The sequence below is a fragment of the Aquila chrysaetos genome, chromosome 11 (genome assembly GCF_900496995.4).
Source record: "Aquila chrysaetos chrysaetos chromosome 11, bAquChr1.4, whole genome shotgun sequence".
In the NCBI taxonomy this organism is placed as follows: Eukaryota; Metazoa; Chordata; class Aves; order Accipitriformes; family Accipitridae; genus Aquila; species Aquila chrysaetos.
The window spans coordinates 40,154,289-40,179,200 of record NC_044014.1 but is presented as its reverse complement, the minus strand read 5'-3'; the positions used below and the strand labels follow the sequence as shown (position 1 = coordinate 40,179,200).

At 36.5% G+C, this 24,912-nt stretch overlaps 1 protein-coding gene and 1 non-coding gene across 8 annotated transcripts in view; both read left to right on the top strand.

Annotated features, from left to right (window-relative positions):
• Positions 1-24,391, top strand: part of CCAR1 (cell division cycle and apoptosis regulator 1) — a 29,522-nt gene extending 5,131 nt beyond the window's left edge. For 2 of the 7 annotated variants that reach the window (XM_030029993.2, XM_030029998.2), the window contains 24 exons: positions 2,791-2,963; positions 3,562-3,606; positions 4,274-4,306; positions 5,340-5,533; positions 6,093-6,207; positions 6,291-6,483; positions 7,525-7,657; positions 7,983-8,144; positions 8,593-8,818; positions 10,076-10,189; positions 11,077-11,243; positions 11,955-12,165; positions 12,973-13,056; positions 13,732-13,917; positions 15,566-15,757; positions 16,252-16,485; positions 16,827-16,938; positions 17,197-17,238; positions 18,646-18,728; positions 19,629-19,775; positions 20,198-20,318; positions 20,896-21,081; positions 21,496-21,701; positions 23,018-24,391. In XM_030029993.2, coding sequence (XP_029885853.1) covers positions 2,791-2,963; positions 3,562-3,606; positions 4,274-4,306; positions 5,340-5,533; positions 6,093-6,207; positions 6,291-6,483; positions 7,525-7,657; positions 7,983-8,144; positions 8,593-8,818; positions 10,076-10,189; positions 11,077-11,243; positions 11,955-12,165; positions 12,973-13,056; positions 13,732-13,917; positions 15,566-15,757; positions 16,252-16,485; positions 16,827-16,938; positions 17,197-17,238; positions 18,646-18,728; positions 19,629-19,775; positions 20,198-20,318; positions 20,896-21,081; positions 21,496-21,701; positions 23,018-23,077 — 3,419 coding nt within the window. In that variant the 3' untranslated portion in view covers positions 23,078-24,391. The remainder of the gene's footprint in view (positions 1-2,790; positions 2,964-3,561; positions 3,607-4,273; positions 4,307-5,339; positions 5,534-6,092; positions 6,208-6,290; positions 6,484-7,524; positions 7,658-7,982; positions 8,145-8,592; positions 8,819-10,075; positions 10,190-11,076; positions 11,244-11,954; positions 12,166-12,972; positions 13,057-13,731; positions 13,918-15,565; positions 15,758-16,251; positions 16,486-16,826; positions 16,939-17,196; positions 17,239-18,645; positions 18,729-19,628; positions 19,776-20,197; positions 20,319-20,895; positions 21,082-21,495; positions 21,702-23,017) is intronic. The other 5 variants (XM_030029995.2, XM_030029999.2, XM_030029994.2 and 2 more) reach the window with 4 other exon arrangements.
• On the top strand, positions 10,862-10,925 carry LOC115348651. The gene has a single exon (XR_003925889.1). It is a non-coding gene; the product is annotated as a small nucleolar RNA SNORD98 (small nucleolar RNA).
• Positions 24,392-24,912: the final 521 nt, after the last annotated feature.

Sequence of the window (24,912 nt, the reverse complement as noted above, 5' to 3'; positions counted from 1 at the left end):
AAGATGTTTCCCTAATCTTAAAGGGTCTCTGGAATTTAGAAGCAGCAAGAGGGACTACTAAATACTGTCATTTTGTTTGCTGCAACAGAGATTTCTATTACCTAGAAAGGTGCTTCAGCTACAGCCTAGGATTCTTAATTTCTATCCAAGCCCTTTCAGATGGTTTTGCCAAGGCAAGCATCTCCATCACTGTACTTAGAGAGATAATTACAAATCCCAAGAAGCTTTTGTTTGTCACTGCAGTTGCTTGTTGCCAATAATAATAATATGGCAGTTAGATGTCAATTCCACAGTCTGTGATCCATTCTTGTTTTTCTGTGTGATTCCCCCCCCCCCTTTTTTTTTTTTTAAACTAGTAATGCACACAGTCACCTGTTTAAGCGGAGCCTGTTTGACTGAGATGAGTACACAGATGAAAGGTAGTCAAATTAAACTCCTGCAGTCTTTTGTCTTTGCCCTTTGTTAGTAAGTTGATCAGCAGTGTTGTAGATGACATGATACCCAGTTAATGTTAAATGCTCATAAAGTGACAGTAGAGGTGGCAAGAAATGTCCTCCCTCCCTGGCCGAAATGGGATGAGAGTCTTAGGGTGGGCTGGGAATTGTTTGAGGTAGTAACAGGTTATGCTGGAAGGGAAGTCATCATAGTGGAAACTGAAGAGCTGAGTAACCCCAAGATCTGGTTTGGGGAGCAAGCATGTTAATATTTTTGTGAGTCTCCTTGGTACAAAAAGTAGGAGAGAACTTGTGAAACTTGCTCGATGACGCTTTCCAACTCCATTCCCCTGTGTTGGAACAACATTAGAATAGAACATTAGACTGAATGACAGTCATTTGACAGCGTAGTCAAACATTCAAAGGTAATAGCATGAAGTGAATTTCTGCACTAATAGTAATTTCTGCTCAGCATGTGGAAATAAGAGGAGAAAGATTAACGTGTTGGTTATTTGCCTTGAGTGAGCCAGCAAAGTAATGCAGCCAAGAAAAGTGAAAGTTGTCCCAGGATGCAACAGAAAAGCATTTTCATTAGATTTAAAGGTCTGTTTAAGGTGTGTTATGTGAGGCATTGGTGAGGTTCCAGATGAGAGTGTGCTTCTGGATGGTCAAAAATGGACGTTCAAATTGGACTTGATGGACAAGCAGGAGGCAAGAGCATCAAGAGAATAGAGGGCCTGTCATGGGAGAAGCCTCAGATTTTGCTTGCTTGGCTTCTAAAGAAACCCAAATGTTGGAATTTTCCAGGGAAAAAAATAATGTAATACTGGAAGTACTGTAATTTTGCTGTACTATAGAATGCTTGATTTACTATTAAAATATTTTTTCTTCCTGGAATGCTTAACGTGACAATATTTGATACAGATCATAGTGATGGTGATTATTTTCACTGTTGCTTATATATTTCTTCCATGTTTCATTCCAAAATTGTAAGATGATCAGTGCCATCAACTTGTTTTGTGAAGATTGTACTCTGCTGGAAAGAACAGCATGGTAGAGAGGGTTACCTTACTCAGGATCTGTTGAGTTGGTTACAGCATTTTTGTGTATTCTATGATGATGATCACCAACTACAAGCGATCTCTTACTGCATCCCTGGGTCAGCAATGAAAGCTTCATTTTGGATCACTAAGAATAGCGTGGAGCAAACTCTGCAGGAAGAATACTGTAAATCTGTTCTTCATTTCATTGTGCCTCTTTAATGGCTTTGGAAGAGAAAGGAACCCTGTTCAACTTGAATGTTCTTCAGTTCTGAAGATGGCTGGCTGACCTGTTTTTGCTGGCAATGTTTCCTTGCTGAGTTTCTCTGGTTTTATTTAAATATGTGGACTAGACTGATAGCTTGATGAAGTGATATTTGATCATGCAGCTGCAGATAACTTTTTTAAAAACTCCTGCCAAAGAAGGAGCAGCTTTTCAGATATGTTTGCAGTTCTTCACTCAGATTTGCGTTGCGCAGGGCTCTTTGTCCCTAAAAGTTCCGTCCATAAGGCTTAAGCATACCTTGTTCGGAAGTATCGCGTGCATAAGAAGCATAGCATGTGGATAGCTGCTCCTAGTGATTTGTTTAACCTTCTGCAGTGAATTAAAAGCTGATATGGCAATAAAATAAACTAATCTTTCCTTCCAGGCAGCTTGAGTCTGGGCAGTACAGACCTTTCCTAGTAAGAGCTGGAGAGAGCTTGACTTGGTCCCTTTATACGTGGGGACCGATTAAACCCCCTGTTGTTATAAGGCTGTCCTTTCTCTACCAGCCCCCACATCTACAAAATTCAGCTTGCTGGGGGACAAAGGCAGTACTGAGTGAAGTGAAGCCTTGTGCATTTTCAGAGGACATGTTCCATAAGCCTCCGTTTCATGGCTGCTCTTAGAGTAAAGATTTCTCTTGCCCTCAGATAGAATGAAATATATTAATTAATTTATAGAACAGAGCAACAAGCTTCATCTGGCTCATCCAAAACCTGAAATAAGCTCAAGAAAGAATACTGTGTGTGTGTGTGTTTTGAGTGTGGGCGCAAATGGGGATGACAACTACTAGAGCTATAAAATCACGAGCAACTTGAGAGAAGGAGGTTAAGTGGTCTCTGTGCCTCTGCTGTGGTGTACTATTTGTAAATGAGTTTAGAAGAGAAGCTAGTGAGATGTGATCCTTTATCTTGCATTTTGGAATTGGATTTATCTACTTCATGAGCTTGACTCAGGAGCGAAGCATCACGTACTGCGTCTAGTATAACTGTCAGAAACCTCAGCTGCTTAAAGTTGCTCTTAGTGCTTATTGTGTGTGTTCTCTTTTCAGCTGCTCTTGGTGTACAGCAGCCATCGCTGCTTGGAGCCTCTCCTACAATATACACCCAGCAGACGGCATTGGCAGCAGCAGGCCTAACTACACAAACACCAACGAACTATCAGCTCACTCAGACAGCTGCTTTACAGCAGCAGGCTGCAGCTGCAGCAGCTGCATTACAGCAGGTAAAGAAAAAGGAGCATTTGCTGTTGACTCTGAACTTTAACAATATTAAACAGTGGCTTGGTAGAGCTGTTCTTTCCAGAGAAAAGCAGAATGGGAAATGGTGAACTTTACAGTATAAACCTGTTTTAAAAAACAGTGGGATTTTTAGGTCTACAGCTGTCAATAGCTGTATTAATCTGTGAAGGTGGGAATTTTGGCTATGGAGGTGCTGACTTTCAGCTATGGAAAGCCTTTTGGGAAAAGGAGTTTTGCGACACCTAAACTGAGAATCTCAAGTTCCAAGTATCTTCCATCACTATATGTATCCTTACAAGCTTTTTGCATGATTTCATACTGTGCCCTATATACTGTATAAGTGTCAGGCTTAACAAAAATTGCTGATTTTAGCTATAAAGAGCACATCAGAGTTCACTCTAAAGGCTAAGAGTATTTGTTATGAACATAATTTATGTTGATACTATTAGTTATGTTTTGTCTTAGAATGGTTAAATGTGAATAGTTTCTATCTAAAACTTGCTTAGCCGATAACTTGTATTTGGTATTATTGGGGTAATAATACTTCCTGTTCATGAGATATTTTGCTTTTATCTGTTTCAGCAATATTCACAACCTCAGCAGACTCTCTATAGTGTACAGCAACAGGTTTGTCTGATTCTTACTGTGTACATCACAAATAACTTTAAAAATAATGTTGGTTGTGTGTCTTGTAGGATTTGTCTCCAAAATCATCCTCATATGGGAAGTTGATAAAGAAACTAAGTAACATATTTTTGTAGTGAAGGAGAGCTTGAAGCTCATAAACTTGGAGAGATGTATCCAGAATGGAAGCCTGCCTACCTTCATGCAAAAAGGAAATTTAAAAACCACATACTATTCCATGTGTACACGATTCCTGCTAAACTTTGCTCTAAACAGGGCCGTGTATTTTAACTGCTGGAAAGATGCTGTCCAAAAAAGTTCCCTTTTACATATGGTCTTTGAACTTAACAGGATTTTGAAAAAGAATAAAAGGACATGGAAATTACAGGCCTAAGCTTCTCCAGGTGCCAAAACTTTTTTTGGTACTGCTGTTAACTTTCAGTTACAAAACGCCCAGCATTTCTGCTTACTGAATAAACCTGGATTATGTAATCTTAAAATTAACCACATGAGCACAATTTTATGCATGTGCAAACTGCTGAAATGACCAAACCCCAAAGGACTATTAACTGACTCAGATTAAGCAAAAACTCTTACTTGTAAAGAGGAGATAAAATTGTACAATTTCCTTAAGCATATAAAATTAATTTATAACTTTATTTATTTTAAGTTGCAGCAACCTCAGCAGACCCTTTTAACTCAGGTTAGTTTGGTTTTATTGTTTGGTCCTCATCCCCAAACACAGATAATGCAAGAGTGCAAATTTGTGACGTCTTGGGTAGTTTAATATGTAAAATTAACTAATATGAATGGACGTTTTATTGGTACAGGTTTATTTTATCCAGATGTTAAAATATGCATAGCCTTTGTTTCAAAAATTAGTAGCAACCACTTTTCCTTAATCTTGAAGGGAATATGTGTGTTGATTACCTTGTAATTTTTCTTTTTGTTTGAACTTCAAGTGTTCAGTTGTTTTGCAGTAAGTAACAAACTGGGAAAATCTTTCTCTCCTTTGAGAAGGAATTTAACTTTCTGTGTTAACAGTATTGCAGTAGGTATATAGAGAGGCTTAAAAAGAATCTTGCTGAGCTTGACAGGTTTCAAACATGCAACCATTTAAAACACTGTAAGTTGCTCTAGTTCTGTTTTCGCTTAACCTTTTAAAACATGCTTTTAAAAAAAAGGTAAAAATAGCTTACTTAATTTTATTGTGTTACTGGGTTCTGCTTTTGTAAGAAGGCAAGCATGTGAATGTTGAGTTAGGGAAGGGTTTTTGTTAGCTTCAACCTTTACTGACTTCTAACACCAGGGTTGGGATATAAATGGAGAATAATCTCTTAAGTGTGTATTCCTAGCAAAGTTAGGAACTTATCTCCTCTTCAGGCCCACTGTATGGGTTACCTGTAGACAATAACGCAGTCTTCATTTTTTTTTTTTTCTAGACAATATATGTATTTTGGGGAAGTTGACTTTTTTTTAAAAAAGAAAAGGATAAATAAAGCCAGTCTTCATTCAAAGTAGAAAAAAAGTCATCATAAAAAAACCAACCAAACAAAAAACAAAAACCCTACCACAAAACCAAACCAAAACAAAAACCTTCCACCTTCTGAAAATATCTATTCATAATAATTACTTTAGAGACATTTTAAACTCCTGTCTACATGGCTAAAGGAACTGTTCCTTGTAGGTATGTCAGCTGGTAATAAGATTTATAGTTTGATTTATTTTGCTTACAGCCAGCGGTTGCACTGCCTACCAGTCTTAGCCTCTCTACTCCTCAACCGGCAGCCCAGATAACTGTTTCTTATCCAGCACCCCGGTCAAGTCAGCAGCAAACCCAGCCACAAAAGCAGCGTGTCTTCACTGGGGTGGTTACTAAACTACATGATACATTTGGTTTTGTGGATGAAGATGTCTTTTTTCAACTTAGGTAAGATGTAAATACTTGCCTGCAGATGTACTCTCTGATACCCTCACTAAATAAAAAGTTTAGGTTATTGCATTCTAATTCTGTGCCTCCACTGAGAGTGCCTGTAGTTAGTTAGTATGTTGTTTTCTGTCAACACTGAAGGTCAGATGGTCAAATAAGTTAATAGACACTAGATCTGAGTTCCTTTGTGTGAATTTCTGAATTTTCTTAATGCAAAACCCAAAGCTGGGAGACTCAGAAGGTATTAAGCTCCTTATAATATGCAGTTGCAGAGTTTGTGGGTGTTTAAATATAACATATAGCATATAACTTGCTATATGCCTGTCTTAACTAAGTACTGTTTAGGGAACTTCTGCTTTTGGGCCAAAGACAGGAATTAAATTCCTGTGCATACTCCAAACTGAAGCAGATAGTACTTTCACTGAATTTGGGGGTAGATGCTCTTCCTGTAAGCTTTTTTTTAATGAATTTTGTCTACTTTCTCCCAACTTTAAATGTAACTTGCAAATGTAAAACTAGCTAAATAAGACTCACGATACATTTTCTGTAACGTTTGCAGTGCTGTTAAAGGAAAGACACCTCAGGTGGGTGACCGAGTTTTGGTAGAAGCTACTTACAATCCTAATATGCCATTCAAATGGAATGCACAAAGGATCCAGACACTTCCAAATCAGGTATATGGGGTTACCCAGTCTAACTTGTACTGACTGCTTCTGGTTTAAGCTCACTCACAACTCATTTTCTCTTCTGCTGTTAGAACCAGACACAAGCTCAGCCATTACTGAAGACACCTCCAGCAGTTCTTCAGCCCATTGCACAGCAGACTGCATTCAGTGTTCAGGCACAGCCGCAGCCACAGTCCTTGTTGCAGGCACAGATATCAGCAGCTTCAATTACACCTTTGCTTCAGACACAACCTCAGCCATTACTGCAGCAGCCACAGCAAAAAGGTGCTCCTTCAGTGCACAAAGTTTGTTGTGGTCCTTCTGGTGCTTAGTGTGTGATGATTATATTTTTGTTTGTCGGAAGACTGAAGTAATAGTTGAAATAATATGGCAAGGACCCTATAGAATTTTCAGTTTGAATATACGTCTTCCTGCAGGTATATGCAAGGCACGTTGCCTGCAATAGCTCAAGAATCACATGGTTAGTGAAATCCCCATGGGCTCCTGTTCATATTAAGATTTCACAAGCTGAAAGCAAATTCAATGTAATTTTTATTCTGACACTTCCACAGACAAGTTGGGGAGTTGAAAGAATTAATGGCAGTGTAGTTCTTCAGCATCTTCCGGAGTATTCAACAAGATCAGGTTTCACATAGTTGTATTGTTAAAACTATTATTTCTATATTTGTGTTTTATTTATTTCTGTTAGCCAAGTTGGCATTTAAGAGAAGAAACACTGCTGAACGTGGCAAATCTAAAACAAAGGTTGTTGTGGGGTCACTTGAACTTTGAGTGGCTGAAGAATCAGTAATAGGATTGATAGATAATAAGATAAAATGAAGACTTGTGTTACCCACGGTAAAAGCAAGAGAAGATCATCTTAATCTATCACCTAAACAGAACTGTTTTGGATAAATGGTTATTACAATCTAATTAGTCATTCATTGGTGTTTAGTAGTGTTTGCTCCATTTACAATCAGCTGGTTAAATGTCTTGAGACAGCAAAAGTATGTGCAAAACAAATTACTTTTCCAAGAAAAGGCTTAGCTATTTACTGTGATAGCTTCTATGTGCTTAGATTATACTAGCTTCCATCTTAAGAAGATGGTTTTAAACCAGTTTCACTTACTAGAGTCTCAGTTTGCATCAGCGAAGAAAAGCACAGGTCTCTTGAATTTCTTGTGGTGGGTATTATTAATAGATAGATTTATTTGACTCTGGAGTTTAGAAAATGTACACAAGTGAAACAACTGTAAAGCAGCAATGTTTGTAAAGAGTAGATAGTTGCCCCCTATTACGTATTGATCTTGTATATTTTTGTTTCAGGTGGTTTGTTACAGCCCCCTGTTCGTCTAGTTTCACAGCCTCAACCAGCTCGAAGATTAGACCCACCATCTAGATTTTCTGGGAGGAATGACAGAGGAGGAGACCCTATGCCAAACCGAAAAGACGACAGGAGGTATGTTGTAGAAGACTAGACTATAATCAAAGCATTCTGTAAAGACCTATCTTCAAACAGAGCTGAGCTGCTTGCTTCAGAGCGAGTCAGTGATAAGTACAAGTGGCTTTACCATTAGGTATTGGTGAAGAGCTCTTGTCTATCTGAAATAAAGGAATTGCATAATCCGTCTCTCTTTACAAGAGACAGTGTACTGAAACAAACTGAGGAACTTCACCTCTCCTTTTTGTGAGTCAGCTCTGACAGGTCTAGCTTCTGTTGTGCTAGAAAGCTTTTTGTGTTACCAGCATGCAAAAATATTTGTATCTTGTATGCATTTTTGAAGTCGTGAAAGAGAACGAGAGAGACGTAGGTCCCGAGAAAGATCACCCCAGAGAAAACGCTCCAGAGAGAGATCACCTAGACGAGAGAGGGAGAGGTCGCCTCGAAGACCGCGACGTGTTGTTCCTCGTTACACGGTTCAGTTTTCCAAGTTTTCATTGGACTGGTATGTTTATAGTGCCAGATGTTTACCTACATCTCACTTCATTGTGGGCACAGATTACTGTGAGCCATGTCAACACACGTGTGTAGCGAGTGTTAAATTATGATCTTAACTTCAAAGAAAGTTCAAATGTGTAATGGCTGAGAACTTTGTATGATAAACTTTTTCTAGGTTCTTTGTTGTTTTTGAATGCTACTGAAAATACCTTTATAACCCTGTTTAATAAATATTCCCTAAATGCAGACACCTTAATCGGAGGAGTGTTTAGTAGTTACTTGTTTTTTAAACTTCAATCCAAGACACTCTGACTTAAATACATTGCTTTTTAAATTTTCTATATATAGTATTAAATACATATCGGTTGTATTTCCAATTAATATACCTCTTAATTATGTGCTTTATTAATGGTGCTTTTATTGCTGTATCTTTCAAATGATGTTGTTTATTTCAGCCGTAGCTGTGATATGATGGAGCTGAGGCGGCGTTACCAGAACTTGTATATCCCAAGCGATTTCTTTGATGCTCAATTTACATGGGTGGATGCTTTTCCTATGTCTAGACCATTTCAGCTGGGAAACTACTGTAATTTCTACGTAATGCATAGAGAAGTAGATCCTATAGATAAAAACGCTGCTGTCCTTGATCCACCTGATGCTGATCATCTGTACAGTGCAAAGGTTTGTACAGGTTTCCAGTATTATGACTATTCATTAGAAATCTTTTTTACCAATAGAGTGAAAAAGTGAGTATAACTGAACTGGAAATATTCTACAGTGATTTGAGCAAAATACAGAGTTTTAAGCTTTTTGGTAAAGAGCTAGTATGTAGAGCTTGAAGAATCATGACTGAAATTCAGTTTGTTTTTCTGTTACTAGAGCTGTCCTAAGTCTTGTTTTTACTGAGGCCTCTTCCATTCGCTGCACCCAGTTGCACTGATCTGATTATAGGAAGGAAAGCCAGCTCCTGCAAGATCTCTGAGTGTATTTCTTAGGCAATTCATTCTGACTAGTTAATGGAGTCCCCCCCACTTTTTTTTTTTTCCCAAGGGTCCTTTCTATGCAGTTTGTGCTCTTCTGTTTAGTGATATTTTCTTTTTTCTTTCAGATTCATCTCAATATGTATTACTAAGTTGAAAGTAGATTGAGCATATTGGGATTATCTAAATGTATAAAAGACCTCAGTGTCAAAAAGTCTTCCTAAAACCTGTTTCATTTGAAAGCTCTTTCATTAAAATAGGTCTGAGATTTCTAGGTCAATCTGTTTAGAATTATTTCATGTTAAAGATGGGTTTAGAAACAAAACTGCCTTTAACCCCGTATTTCTGAAAGACTTTACTTCTGTGTATAAAAACTTTGAAGCCTTGGCTCAAGTATCAGACATACTGTTTTTTTCAGTCTATTGACGCAGAGCAAGAGCTCTCTTTCAGAAGGTTAAGCTTAAAAATATATTCAGTAACTGAGGAATAGCATCCTGTTTCATAATATTAACCTGTTTAGGATATAAAGCAACCTTGTTAGATTTGACTGAGCTAACGGGATGCTATGAGGATGCAGATGAATATGTTGGTCAGTTCTCTCGTGATTGTGACAAAATGGGAGGAAGGAGTCAGTTACTGAAACCAGAAGTGTACTCAGTGTGCTTGGTATGGGGTATTTGGCATGTAGTGATAACATGCGAAGCATGTTGCTTTTATGTGCTTTCAGTTTGTTTTTTTTAATAAGACCACATGTTGCATCCATATGGGACAGAGGGCAATTGGTCCTTGGCAGACATTTTAACATTCAGTTCTACAATTTTATTTTACCTTTACTTGTTCTGATTTTTTTTGTGACATTAAGGAAAAGGTACTGGTATGTGTGTGTTTGCAAGTTGTGGTCATTGTTTACCAGTCATAGTGGGAGACCTTCACAAGACTGATCTGACTTACACAACAGGTGATGTTGATGGCTAGTCCTAGTATGGAAGATCTCTATCACAAGTCATGTGCTCTGGCTGAAGATCCCCAAGAACTTCGTGATGGATTTCAGCATCCTGCTAGACTTGTAAAGGTAAATATGCTTCACTGCCAGACACTTTTGGCAATAAAGGTTGGTTATAGAGCTTTTAAGTATTTGTTGATAAGGGAGAAGTTTGTAGGCAGCTGAATGATGGCTTCGTTTTTCCTCTGAGGAGACCTAGTTTATATGTCAATTCTTTTTCCAGTTCATAGGAGCTCCATCTTCACTGCTTTCGTATTTACTGCTTTGTTCAACTTAGTTAAACAATAGACATTTGGAGAAACCTATATTAATTATATAATAATTAACTTCGTTAGCCTTTTTTTACAAGCACTTAGACTTTTTTTTTAAGGACTCAGCTGTGAAGAGAATACAAATGAAGCAACAGTTAAGTAACCATTGTATTAAGTGAAATTTAACTACTGTTAAACTGGGCAACCTGTAAGTGCTATGGTGTTTCAGGACAACACAGACTTGTTTTCCAATTGAACTCCATCATCTTAAAGCAAATGGGAGGATTTGAATTTATAGATATCATGCTCTTGTGGTCTTATCTTTTGTAGCTTTGCTTTATCACTTTTGAGCAGGAATGTCTATAAGTGTGTATTGGAATTAAGACACAAATTAGTATCTGTTTGTCTTTTGTGTTAGAAAGCTTTTAACTGCAAAGGAACAAGCCTATGCCAATAAAGAAACTTGATGGAAAGTCTTGCCAACAAGAATGAGTGATGATGTTTTAAACCTATTCCATTTCTGAAATAATCTGTGGAAAAAAACAACTGAACTCTTTCTTGACTGACTTTCATTTTCAGATTTCAAAATAATGTGACAGTTTACTCATGGATTTCAGTGTGTGTGCTATGAAATATTCTTTGCGCTTTGGGAAAATGACTCTCTACCCCTAGCAGGGGAACATTCAGAAGACTCTTTCTGTCTAGTTTTTAGTGGGTATGAAAGGCAAAGATGAAGCTATGGCTATTGGAGGACACTGGTCCCCATCACTGGATGGACCTGATCCAGAAAAGGACCCTTCCGTGCTGATAAAGACGGCTATTCGCTGTTGCAAGGCTCTTACAGGGATTGACTTAAGTGTGTGCACACAATGGTAAGTACTGTACTGCAAAGCAAAGTACACTGTAGAAATAATTGTCTGTTACCAGGAGTTTGAAAAAAAGATGGAAAAACCTCTTTCTTTGTCGGCTGCTCTTGGTAGTGCAGGTAAACTACTCAAAGGATGTTCTGTTTTGTAATAAGCTTGATTGGTGCCAACTGTGCTGAATACTGCATTAAGAACTAATTAAAAATTCTGGATTTATTTTGACATGTTATGCTGTAATTTTTTAATGAATGTGCGTTGAAAATATTTTTCATTTTGTGCATAGCTGGAGAAGATCGTCAGGAGAACTTCATTTCATTGTTCTTTTGTTATAAATAAATAGCCGTTCGTTACATAGCCATATTTTCTCTTGATGAGTTTTTGTCCTGTATTAACACTCATTGCAGTTTTACTAATAGCAGGAAAGTCTATTGTATGCTAAATTTGAAGTGCTTCAGCAACTTTTATTTGTGCATTAAACCTATGTGTGCTAAAGAACAAGTTATAGAAACAGAACTTTGTTGGGTTTCCTCCTTTTCAATTGTGATACCTTTTTACGAATGTGCCAAAAGAGAAAATATGGCTTCCATAATTTTTTTCTTTAGATAAACTTCAAGGTCTTGCAGCAAAGTTTCTTTACTTGATGTGCTACAAGTGATCTAGGCTCTTTAAAATGTATTGTAGAATTTTTTTTCCAACATGCTTCTTCCCTTGCAACAGGTACCGTTTTGCAGAGATTCGCTACCATCGCCCTGAGGAGACCCACAAGGGGCGTACAGTTCCAGCTCATGTGGAGACAGTGGTTTTATTTTTCCCGGATGTTTGGCATTGCCTTCCCACCCGCTCAGAGTGGGAAACCCTCTCCCGAGGATACAAGCAGCAGCTGGTCGAGAAGCTTCAGGGTGAACGCAAGGAGGCTGATGGAGAACAGGCACTGAACGCTAATCCCTTTTTCTATTTCTGCTTCTCACAGGCACAGGAACACAGGCACAAAATGCACACCACATACTACACAACATACATACATAGGAGGAACATAACTGGTAACAATGACTGGTAAACCAGCTTTCAGCAGTGTAGTGAATGTTGTTTTTTATTTTTATTTCAGCTAGTTCACTAACTTTAAATGTGTATGCTGATATCACAAATGGAATTAAATTGTGCTTATGATGCGCAGAAAATTTTTTATCATAGACGTAGTTGCTGGAATCTGGGACCAGTTGTTGAGTGAGATGCAGTTTATGAATAGCTGTCTCTAAACATTTTGCCATTTTCTAAAATTTCCAAATTCTCTCTTGTGGCCAGTTCTAATTGTGATATTTGAAATTGAACAAACGCTAGTCTGAAACATCTGAATTTCAGGCCATGTGGCTGATCAACATCTTGGAATAAGGGAAGGTCTGACTGAACAAAGAGTAATTTGGGGGATTTAAAACCTGGGGGAAGATCACACACTGTGTGGTTAATGGAGACCAGCAGTGTCTGTGTAACCCCTATATTCTTTGTGGTGTTGCTTATCACCCTTTTGTGTTCCACAGATCTGGCTTGTATTGGCTGAGTGGCACTGTGATCATTTATAAAGTGGTAGAATGTGTGTGTGAACTTGTCTAAATAATAACTTTAGGAGAAGACTATCTGAAACAGTTGTGACCTTGCACAGATCAGCAACAGAATTTAAAAAATAAACTGAAATGCTTTCAAGCTTTCTGAATGATAATTTCTAAATTTTATTTGTCAGGACGAAGAGGAAAAGGATGATGGGGAAGCTAAAGAGATCTCTACACCTACGCACTGGTCTAAACTGGATCCAAAAACAATGAAGGTAACTAACACTTTTCTTAAAACTTGATTCCATTGTACATTTTCATTTTTAAGGCACGACCTGAAATATAGCGTGAATATTCCCTTAACTGAGAAAAAAAATGTCAGTAGTGTTTTATCTTCCTTGCTGATTTTATCGGTATTAGGTATGATATCGCAGTTTGCAAGTGTGACTCCTGATTTTAGTAAGTGAATACAGCTAATTGAAACTATTCTGAACTTCTGAACTTTGTACAATTAAAAGGGTATCACATATGATACATTAACTGGAAAATGAAAGTTCTGCAGTAATCTGGTCCTATCTGCTTGCATTAAAAAATGTGGGGTCTAAAATACTTTAATGTTAGTTTAAAAAGGCAATAATTATACAAAAATGTATGTCAGGAGACATCATAAAAAGTTTCCTCGAAAGGAATAATAGTAGTAAACTATTTTACTATAGTAAAATCCTTTCCCTGCCCCTCTGAAAAGTTCCTCAAAAAGGGATTCTTTGAGGAGAACACAACTTTAAATGTAATATGTTTTATATATCAGTAAATATTAGTGTTTTTCAGTACAGATTTAAAAATACAGTTGACTTCAGTGCTCTTACTTAATTTTTACTTCACCTTTTCTGCTAATCAAATGTTTTGCAATGTCACTGGTTGATACCACTTACAGAGCTTTTATTTACCAGGTAAATGACCTTCGCAAAGAATTAGAAAGTCGAACCCTTAGCTCTAAAGGACTGAAATCTCAGTTGATAGCTCGACTGACAAAGCAGCTGAAAGTAGAGGAACAAAAAGAAGAGCAAAAGGAGCTAGAGAAGTCTGAGAAAGAAGAGGAAGAGGAGGAGGATAGGAAATCTGAAGATGACAAAGAGGTTAGGTTTTGGACATACTTGGTTTAAGTCTTATTAAATATACATAAATACATAAAATATTATCTATAAAATCTGTATAATTAAATCAGTATAAAAAGTACAGGAATATGCCTAGCTGTGTTGGAATTTTATAGTTCTCGGATGACTGTACTGGGAACTCTTGCTGTAACTTGAGCTGCTGAATTGGAACGAAATCTTGGCAAGTTTGAATTTCTTTATATCAGCAAACTCAGCTGAAATGTGCAACTGCACTAAGGGTGTCTGAATTAATGTCAGACCTTAAATGTAAGGAAAAATAAATCCCAGACTCCTGAGAAAAACTATGCTTGAGAACAGGTGAATACACTTAACAAGATCTTAACTTCTTAAACCTACGTGAAAAGCAGCTGCTTAGTTGGATTGGCTTTTAGTGGCGTACAAGCCTTAGGGAGTTGTGGAAATGGGAGGAGGGCAGGTTCTGGTCCGTAAAAGGTTATAGCTCTCAAACAGTCCAGTTTCTTCACATGGCTAATAGTTTGCTTAGGCTTTTTTTCCCTTATTACGAAGCTTTAATTGTTGCTTTTGGATAAACTTCCTGCGTATTGAAGTTTCTCAGTTTTGCAGTTGGTACTTGGTCTGTTCTGCTATTTCACGAGGATAAACAACATCTGTGCAATAAGGCAAAAAGCTCATCCACAGAAAAGGGACATAAATGTCTGGAGAATGTATTGTGTGTTAGTTACTTTTAAACCTGCCTTTTTGTGTACTACCTGCTAACCAATATGGGATGACTTGAAATTTTATATATCTGTGTAAACCCTGTTGAGGGAGCAAAGGCCATGTGCTTGCTAATTCCATCAGCTGCTGCCTTCTCCCACAGCTTGGATGGGCTTCAGCTATCTTGGGGTTTCTCGCCACAGCTTTCTAAGATCAGGGGAGGGAACTTTGATTGTGCTTCCTTTTTTAAAAATCACAAGCTCTGCTATGACTTTTTTCCTTACTCATAACACTACAATATTTCTCTCTTGGCAATCAGTAAGCTGCTTGGTATTTTTCTTTTTTTTACCTTTTGTTTGATTTGCATCAGCTGTATCTAGAGAGATTGCATTTCCCATAATCAAAAGAGCTGAGTAAATTGTCATCTGATAATTGTTAAAGCTGTGTTGGGTATCTTTGGGAGGATGATGTATGAAGACTTTACTCTTCCTGTATAAGGAATAAGACGGCTTACTGTACTGTACAGCTCTGAAAATGCCCCTAAACAAACAAAAGGCCCCCTCGGGAGCATTGACTAGCTAGCATACGTATGCTAGCTTGCACACCATTTCTTGAAGTGAACTAGCCTGAGTCCTTCCAGAGTTGAATAAACATACTGCGGTTAGCACCATAAGATAGTTGGAAGGTGCTCGTTGCTCTGTGGGCTAAACACCACTGCATGTCCTGCTTTGTGTTGCTCAAGTTTCCAGTTGTCTTAGGCAAGTGTTGGCAGTGGACAGAGTATGCATTCTGGAAATTCTAGTCTGTGACTTCTGTCTGTCTTCTGTGTTGCATTCAGCAGCTTAGGCTTCCCTTTGCTTTCTTCAAAGCAGTGAGTCCTAAAAACTAATACACTGGCTGAAACTTCAGCTTTGGAATATGCTGTATGTTTTTTTTTTTTGCCTCTTTTTAGGAAGAGGAAAGAAAACGTCAAGAAGAAATGGAACGTCAGCGGCGGGAGAGACGATATATCTTACCTGATGAACCAGCAATCATTGTACATCCTAACTGGGCAGCAAAGAGTGGGAAGTTTGACTGTAGCATTATGTCTCTTAGTGTTCTTCTGGACTATAGATTAGAAGATAATAAAGAACATTCCTTTGAGGTAATTTAGCTATACTACTTACAGTTAGCCATTCATGTTTCTTTTTAATTCTGTCTGATACCTGCAGTATCTTTAAATTGTTAGAAGTTTATGATAGCATGGCAAAATAAAACTTAAATAAGTTAGCTTCTTTGTGCAATACATAGAAAAAAGCTGTCCAGTCTTTGGTATGTGGTTTACAATAGCAGTATAGTCAGGCAGTGTATGATATCCAGAAGAAATGTGCTGGTTTTCAGATATGGAACTGAGTTTATAATTTATACAGCTAGTCTAGGTCCTAAACTACTGCAGTACAGGAAAGAAGCATTTCTAAAAGTTGTTTAAGGTTTCTATATTCAAAGCAGACAGTAAGAAGTCTGACACTATATAAAATTCCGACATGGTGAAAGTTGTTAAGTTAGCACCTCATAGCTATTTAATTATAAGTGTATAAATTTTTAATATGTATTTTAAAACTTTTTTTCAGTTCTTTTTTCATTCTTCTTTATGTGCAGGTATCATTGTTTGCAGAACTCTTCAATGAAATGCTTCAGAGAGATTTTGGTGTCAGAATTTACAAAGCACTGATTTCTCTCCCAGAGAGGGAGGACAAAAAAGACAAAAAAAGCAAAAAAGATGAGAGAAAAGAAAAAAAAGAAGAAAAAGATGATGAAACAGATGATCCGAAACCTAAGAGGAGAAAATCTGGAGATGATAAAGACAAAAAAGAAGATAGAGACGAAAAGAAGGTCTGCAGATAGCTCATATGAAGTACTGTCCTGTCTGGATCAATACTAAACTGTTTCTGTTTGAATTTTGCTTTATTGCTTTTGAGAGCTCAGGTCTTGTAGTGTTAGTTAATTTGATTTGACTCGATCTATTTAAATATGCTTCAGTCATATTCAGTAATTTAAAAATTTTACAGGTGTATTGGGGTATTTTAACATTCAGCTTGATCATGTAGATTTGTATTTGTTTTTTAAAGCAACTAAATATAAACATATGCAAATTTTGAGGGAATGGTAGTGAGGCTTTTGTTTTCCTGTTTTTTAGTTCTGACTGGATAAATGTTTACGAACTTTTGTTACAGAGGGAAGATAAAAGGAAAGATGATTCTAAAGATGAAGAAGAAACTGAAGATGACAATAATCAAGAAGAATATGATCCAATGGAGGCAGAAGATGCTGAAGACGAAGATGAAGGTATCTTGAATTATGAATTTTGTGGCTTTCGGAATTTTTTTTTACTGCCACTGAATATGTTCTTTCAAGCTGGAGAATGCACTGGAACTAGACAATTTAAAATCGCGTTATTAGACTAATTTTGTTTTAGTAATTCTGACCAGATCTATTTAAAGTGTAAGTGCCTTTATGCTAGGCATTGTATGAACATAGTTGATATAAACTAGCTGTGGTACTCAAAGTAAGGCATGCATATAGAAGTGGTTTTATTTTTTTCAGAATGCAGACCACTCGCAACTCCCATTGAAGTCAGTAGGAGATGTGAGTATTCAGCACCTCTGAAAAACCAAGCCACTTTTAAGTGCCTAACTTCCTATTCCTCAGTTCTGAAATGTCATCCTGTTTTTATTAGGGCAGAATGTAGTGTGGGGTGCTCTTTACCTGATGTTATGAGGAGTTGATTTCTGTTTGGGTGGAGTTGTGTTTGCCTGAAGAAATGGGGAAAGGGGCTGGGGAACTTTCCTGTCTCCAGGGAGCAGCAGTAGCCCTCTTTCCCTGCTTAGAGATTCAGAAAGGTCTAAGACATGGTGTATGCTTTTTTGGTTTGTACTTCTTCGGTTTTTTTGTCCTTTTGTGGAGAGCTTTTGCTAGAGATGTGGGTTTGAACTGCTTAGATATTGCAGTCCCAGTCTCTTCAGTTGTATTTTGGCAGAGTACTGCACCAGCCTTAAAAAATTGGTGCTAATCTGTGGTTTCCAAAATAACTCTTACTTGCTTATAATCTGGCTGTGAGAGTGCCCTGGGCTTGTCTGTTCTGTACAAGTGCTGCTACTTCCCATAATCTGTCCTTGTGCCATTCCCAGTCAGAGTTGCTGAGAACAAACCAACATGCCATGGAGGTGCAGGAGAAAGCTATAGCTTCTCAGAAACGTGTTGACAAAATTAGACAAGTGTTCTGATACGTAGTTTTTTCCAAAGTTTTCCTCACAAGAAAGGTGAGCTTAAAGCTGAACTTGGCACGTGATTCTCTGACCAAAGACTTGCACATAAGGTACAGAGCTGCATGCCATAATCCATCCCTGCAGTTGTCATATTCCTCTTTCTCTCTTGATTTTGGATTTAGTTTTACTGTACTGTCTACCTTTAAAAAAAAAAAAACCTGCAGTTTGTATTCATATCTAATAAGCAATGTGATCTGTAACTTCTTGGAGAATCTAAATCACAGGATCAGTAATATCTCACTCAGACATGAGTATAAACATATGCTTTTGATTATATAGTTAATATGGTTTTTATGGTATAAAATATTTGAGAGTAAATAGTACTGATTTTGTCCTAATAGGAATAACCATAGCTGAATGCAGACTCTGCCAAGCCTCATTAGGGAGAATTGTGGTAATTTTCTGCACACCACTTAAATAGATGGTGATGTTGGCGGAACTCATTTTGGCCTAGTTAGCATTTGTTTCGGCTCGTCTATCCTGTGTGTGTGAAAGAAACGCAGAGTTTAAAAATGACAAATGGCTTATGTTAAAATAAGACCAGAGGAAAAAATTTAACAGGACTTGCTTAAATGCCATTTGGTTTTGTTATTATTTTTCAGGGAAATACGTTAATTTCAGATATTTGGGGGTTTATGTGAACTTTTAAAATGAACATATGTATTTTGAGATAATGGTTATAGAATCGTTTGCTGTGGATATGTTGAATTTTCTTTCTGTTTTACAGACCGGGATGAAGAGGAAATGAACAAACGGGAGGACAGAAGAGAGGGAAATAGGCATTGTAAAGAGAGGTCGTCTAAAGATAAAGTAATTAACACCTTTCTTAACAACTACATATAACCTTGTTAGAGGTGTCCTACTTAGAGTTTAACTTTATTTTTATTGTAAGACCTATTTGCACTCCTTGATTCCTTCAGCACTTCTGGGCTGAAACATTAAGTGTATATAGAAGTTAGGGAACATGTGACAGCTTTGGGTAGGGTGCTTACAACCTACTTTCACTTACATTTTAAAGTTTGTTGGGTGAAAGCTGTTGGAAAACTTTCTTAGATACTGATCTGTCTGAAGGATGTGAGGACTGATGCTGTATGTGCATATAAGAGGCAGCAGATGTGATTATGCATTATTTTCAACTGCTGTATTCTTACCTAAGAAAAGCGGAAGCTTAGCTTGATTGATAAACTGGCATAAAACAAGTTTCTGATTCTCTTTTATTTTTTTCTAAAGGAAAAATAGGAGATGTAGGAATAGGAATAATGGGAAAACACAGTGCAGAATTGCTGTAGCTGTGAGAGCTGGATGCTTATTCGTTACATGTTTATAGGGATTTCACTTTGAAAACAGTTGTTCAGTAAAATAAATAATTGAGAGGAGAAGGGATGTTTACTATTACTTGTTTAATTAGGTTAATTCTTCAAATTTTTTTACATACTAGCATGAACAAAAGGAAGGTGTGTTTACCAGAAGTTACTGTGCATTGTGCTGTAATTCTTTTAAATATTTGAAAGATTACTTGTTCTAAGTAGCTAGCTTGTATTATATTTGAGCTCAGTAGGTGAATGCTAGTTATAGTAATCACTTGACTGAAAATAACGATAAAATGAACAGAGGAAAGCTTTTGTTAACTGAAAAGTTTACATGTTTTTAGTGGATGATGGGAAAATGGTATTTTAACTTCCTAATGATCCCATAATGAATCTTCTGTAGGAGAAAGACAAGACACAGATGGTAACTGTTAATAGGGATCTTCTGATGGCCTTTGTTTATTTTGATCAAAGTCATTGTGGATATCTTCTGGAGAAGGACATGGAGGAGATACTGTACACTCTTGGACTACACCTGTCACGTGCTCAGGTTTTGTATAGTAATAGAAATCTCTTTGAAAATATTACAGGGATGCTGTAAGTGTAGAGTGTATATATATGTAAGTATAGTTCAGCTTCTGAAGGCTGTTTCTTACATACTTGATCCCTGATTTTTATGTAGCCACTTCATATTTACAAAGAAATACTAGTATAATCTTTTGTAAATTGCCTTGAAATGAAAAGGTGAAGTTTGCAGCTCTTAATATGCCCATATTGCATGTGTAGCTTTTGTCTCAATATTGTATTTTATTTTTTTTTCCCCTAGCTTGTTTTCATTTTAAGCCCCAATATGTTAAAGTTCAAAAAACTGTGCAATTTCTCTAAGTTTTCCAAGTTAAAACACTCTTGTTTAGGTAATACAATGTCTGTGTATTAAGTAACACTGTATTTCTTTCTGTGGCTGTGTTTTAGGTCAAGAAGCTACTTAATAAAGTAGTGCTTAGAGAATCTTGCTTTTACAGAAGACTAACAGATACTTCTAAAGATGAAGAAAACCAAGAAGAGTCTGAAGAGCTACAGGAAGATATGTTAGGTGGTATTACTTTTTTTTTAATGCCACGAACTTCTAGAGAATTGTTTCTGTGCAAATAATAGTGAGAGTTCGGAGATACTTGCTTTCTTGCAGAAACTAATTCAGGTCTGCAGGGAACCTGCCAGTTTGGAGAAGTAAATCTTGGGCAGTTCATAAATTGCAGTATTTCTGGCTTCCAACACACCTTGTTGCATCTATAGGATAAATCTTAATATCTTGGAACAGGAAGGAGGACAGAGGTTAATGTTGAATATTGATGAACAACATTTCTCATTCACAGCAGTTTTGCGTTGAGGAGGATCAGTGCTGTAGGTAGTAGAACACAGCCTGATTTTTGAAGATAGATTACTGTAGAAAGGAGGCATAGAAGAATGTCATGAAAGAGCATGCTCCTTTTTTGGTGGGGGAGGCGTAATTGGGATAAGGAGGGAGGAGAGAAATGTGAGGATAGACCAGCAAACTTGAATCTGTATGTATTCTTTTAGGAATTTGTTCTTCTAAGAAGTTTTTTAAGTTGGTCACTAGAACCGAAAAATGACAGAATAATTATTTCCTAATGCTACTTAATCTAATACAGGAAACAGATTACTGTTACCATCACCTACTATAAAGCAAGAATCAAAAGCCATAGAAGAAAATGTTGGCCTCATTGTGTACAATGGAGCTATGGTGGATGTTGGGAGCCTTTTACAGAAGCTGGAGAAGAGTGAAAGAGTGCGGGCAGAGATAGAACAAAAGCTTCAGTTACTAGAAGAAAAAACAGGTGGGACATTATTTGAAGATGGTACTTACATGGATGCAAGACACTAAGACTTTTTAAGTAGATGAACCAATTTGAGTAATACTTGTGATCTAAATTCCTTAGCTATTTGCTTACCATAAACTTCTATTTTCTATTTCCCAAGCCCTTTGAACTTGCACACCATCTATTGTTGAGTACTATTGGCACCATTCTGAAATGCTTTTATCTTTTTTTATTCAAGCTGAATGTAAGACTTCCAAATGTAGTCAGAATTCAGTGTTATCAAATGGTAATGCAATGCAGTTTTTAATGTTCTTTAAAAATTAGTAGTTACGGTGTTGGCATGTAAATGGAATATTAAGATGCAAAGTACAGAGCATTGGAAGTGACTGACTCTTTTTTTTTTTTTTTTTTTTTTTTTTCCTTCCCCCTAAGATGAGGATGAAAAGACCATACTACAACTGGAGAATTCTAACAAAAGTCTGTCTACAGAGCTTAAAGAAGTGAAAAAGGACCTTGGCCAACTGCAAGAAAATTTGAAGATCTCAGATGATAAAAATTTGCAATTTGAGGGTCAGCTGAATAAGACAATCAAAAATTTAGCTACTGTTATGGATGAAATACAGAGTGTTCTTAAACAGGTTAGAATTGTTTAATTCCATTTTTTTTATTGCATGCAAGCTTCCTGTAGACTAAATTATCAGAACAAAAACTTCAGAATAAAAAAGAATTTTCACATTAATTCAGGGCAGTAGTATCTTAACATATATATAAGATGCTCAATGCGATACTGATTACTTAAAGACAACAAATAAAATGTATTTTTTTCTAAGCTTGAAACACATGTTCTTGACTTAAAATGTTTTTAAAAATCTGTAAATATTAATGTAAATCTCAAACCATCTTAATGTTTTCCTGTCGTGACCTTGTCCACCCCAACAGTCCAAATCTGCTCTTCCATTTGATCAGTTAGGAGTAATTTTTTAAGGCAGAATTGAAGTATTTCAATTTATGTGGGGGTATTTCAGTAAAATGGGTTTTAAGCAAACTGCATAATGCTCCAGAGCATTTCTATCCCTGTACAGAAAGATACTTGCATATTCCCTAGGAATGCTGGGGCAAGGGTCTGTTAAGTATGGCTGAATAGAAGTAGGTTATGAAGGCTACTGAGTGGCAAACTGGTACTATGAGGGAGCCTTGCTTCTGCTTCTATCTACATTTATTTTGAAGCTCTAAAAACAAAACCACAAGCACACAAAAAACCCTAGAAAACTTGACAAATGTTAGAACTCTTTTTCCCCCCTTGTAGGATACAAGTGATGCATCATATAAGTCACTGTAGCTTATTAAACTGGCAGTACCTTGCAGCTGTCTGTCACCAGTATCATTATGCAGTCCTGTGCTTCACTAATGTTGTAGACCTGCTACTCCACCAGAACTGGCAGCTGAAGGCACTGCATAATGCTCTTTTGCCATGCTCTTATTAGCTCAGTTAAATAGCCTTGCTCATTTCTGTCTGGTTATTTTTGAGATAAAAATGTTTTCTAAGCCTAGTGTTTTCTGATGGCTCTGGCCAATGTAAGTATTTTATTTTAGAACTATTATGGTAAATGACAATCCTAATTTAATGGATTTTGCAAAAAGTTTCTACTCGCTCTTTAAAAAAAAAAAAAAAATCTCGACAACCCCAAACCTTTAGACTATGAAGTCAGGCTTTTGGGGATGTTTTTTGTGCTTCTCTTCAGAAGTGCTTAAGTCACATTTAATTTCTGCCCCCTCAATTTTTCGGGAAGATCCTGGAAATATGAATTGGTTATAACTAACTGATACCTTACTCAGTTTAACATGTATTTAAAGTTGCTATCAAACCGTATCTTTGTCTCATGCTGCTTTACAGTTCACATGAGAAGTAGCACTTCTAGAATTCATGTTATCCTCTCCCTTTTTTCTTTTAAAGGATATTGTGAAGAACGAAGATAAAGATCAGAAATCCAAAGAAAATGGAGCAAACGTATGATAAAACTGCTGCTGTTTAGAAGAATGATGTTACATAATGTAATATAAATCATGATACCAGAATGTATGGGAAGTGATGCATGTTTGATTTTAGTAGTATAAATATCTTAGTTCCAAAAGATGTATAAAGTTTTATGAATGTGAGTGTCTGCTTCTGAAGATTGCTTGTAATTCTTAGCATTCAATTTGAGACACTCCTTGAGTGAAAATAATTTTGCATTGCAAAATGTTTTAGGATGAACTTTGTTATAGTTTTAACCCTAATAAAGTTCATCAACGTAATGAACAGTAGCAAGTATTTAATTACCAAATGTTTTTCATTAAAGTCTAGTGAAATCAAAATTTTCATTATTTATAGAATTGCCATTTTTAGGTTTTTATTTTTATTTCGGTCTAATTAGTCTTTTTAAATTCAAATATAAATCACAAAATAGCATGCTGCTTAATTTTGCAAGTAAAGTTTTTTTTAAAAAAAAGCTTCTTGGATATTTTTTTTTACTTGTCACAACTTTCTTTTCCCTTCCAAATGTAACTTTCTTCCCCAAAGCTGCTTGTATTAAAGCCTCATAATATACAGTAGTTCAGATGAGTTAAGAAAGCAATAGAAACCTACCAAAAATACTGGTAGGGTTGTGAGATTTATATGAAAATACATGGGCCTGTTTTAAATGTATGTCATTTGTGTTCCTTTAATTGTTCTTATCTTTGGATTAATATATATGCTCCTTTTTAATAACAAATGCAGTGTATTAAAATGTATGGTTGGATACCAGGCCAGTAGATGTCAGAATAATGCCTTACATGGCTTACAATGGTAGCTTTTTCTCCACCTTTAATTAAATTTGGACTTCTTTCTTAATATGTGTAATTACTTCAAAGACTTTAGTCCAACAAAAGAATGGATACACAAGTATCAATACTCCATGTTATAATTACTAAGGAGCAGGACACAACCTGTTTTTCTGAAAGTGGGTAAGATGGCCTTCCTTTGTGTTCACAAATCACTAGAGCTCTAAACTTACAAGTTAACTTGACAATATTGTCAAAGGCAACTTATTCAAATAATGTGAAATACAAACAATTGTATTTTGGTGCAACTTCCAGGAAAATTAAGGGTTTTGAAGGTTGGGACAGAAGTGTTTTCTCACAGAAATGGTTAATTTTAGCAGACCTTTTCTTTTTTAGCCTAGATGTCCTAGGAAACTAAATACCTGTTAGGAGAGTCCAAGTGCCATAATATGTATGAATAACCTACATGGAAACTCATGGAGCTTTACTGACATACACATTAAAATGCCTGAATTTATGTTCAAAAGAGTCTAAGCTGGTGCTTTTATCACTTACCTTTCTTGGCTCTTTTGGAGCTAGACAAGTAAAATATATTTTCATTAAAATAACATGCATAAGCTTCCCCCTCATTCATCTCAGTTGAGTCACTGTATAATATCTTAACTGTTCACACTAAAGTAGGAAGTACTATAAAAACACTAATTATTGCATATAAGTACACAGAAAATGCATGCTTTATGAATTAAGAGATAACAGCTCATTAGAATGACTGAATGAGGATGGTGATAAATTAATCTTATGAAGAGCGTTATCTGTGGTGTACAGATGGTGTTAACAAATTCTTTTGTAATCAAATTATATTTTTCACCTTTACCTTTGTACAAATTGTTGACAGCATGTTTCATTTTTGACTTTGAGCACCGTTTACTTAAATGGACTTGGAAGGATTGCGTTTGAAACACTTTGTTCATGAATTCTCAGCAGTACATGTGAACATACAAGAAAATAATTCTAGAATTCAAGATAACATCTTTTTAGGGCACACTG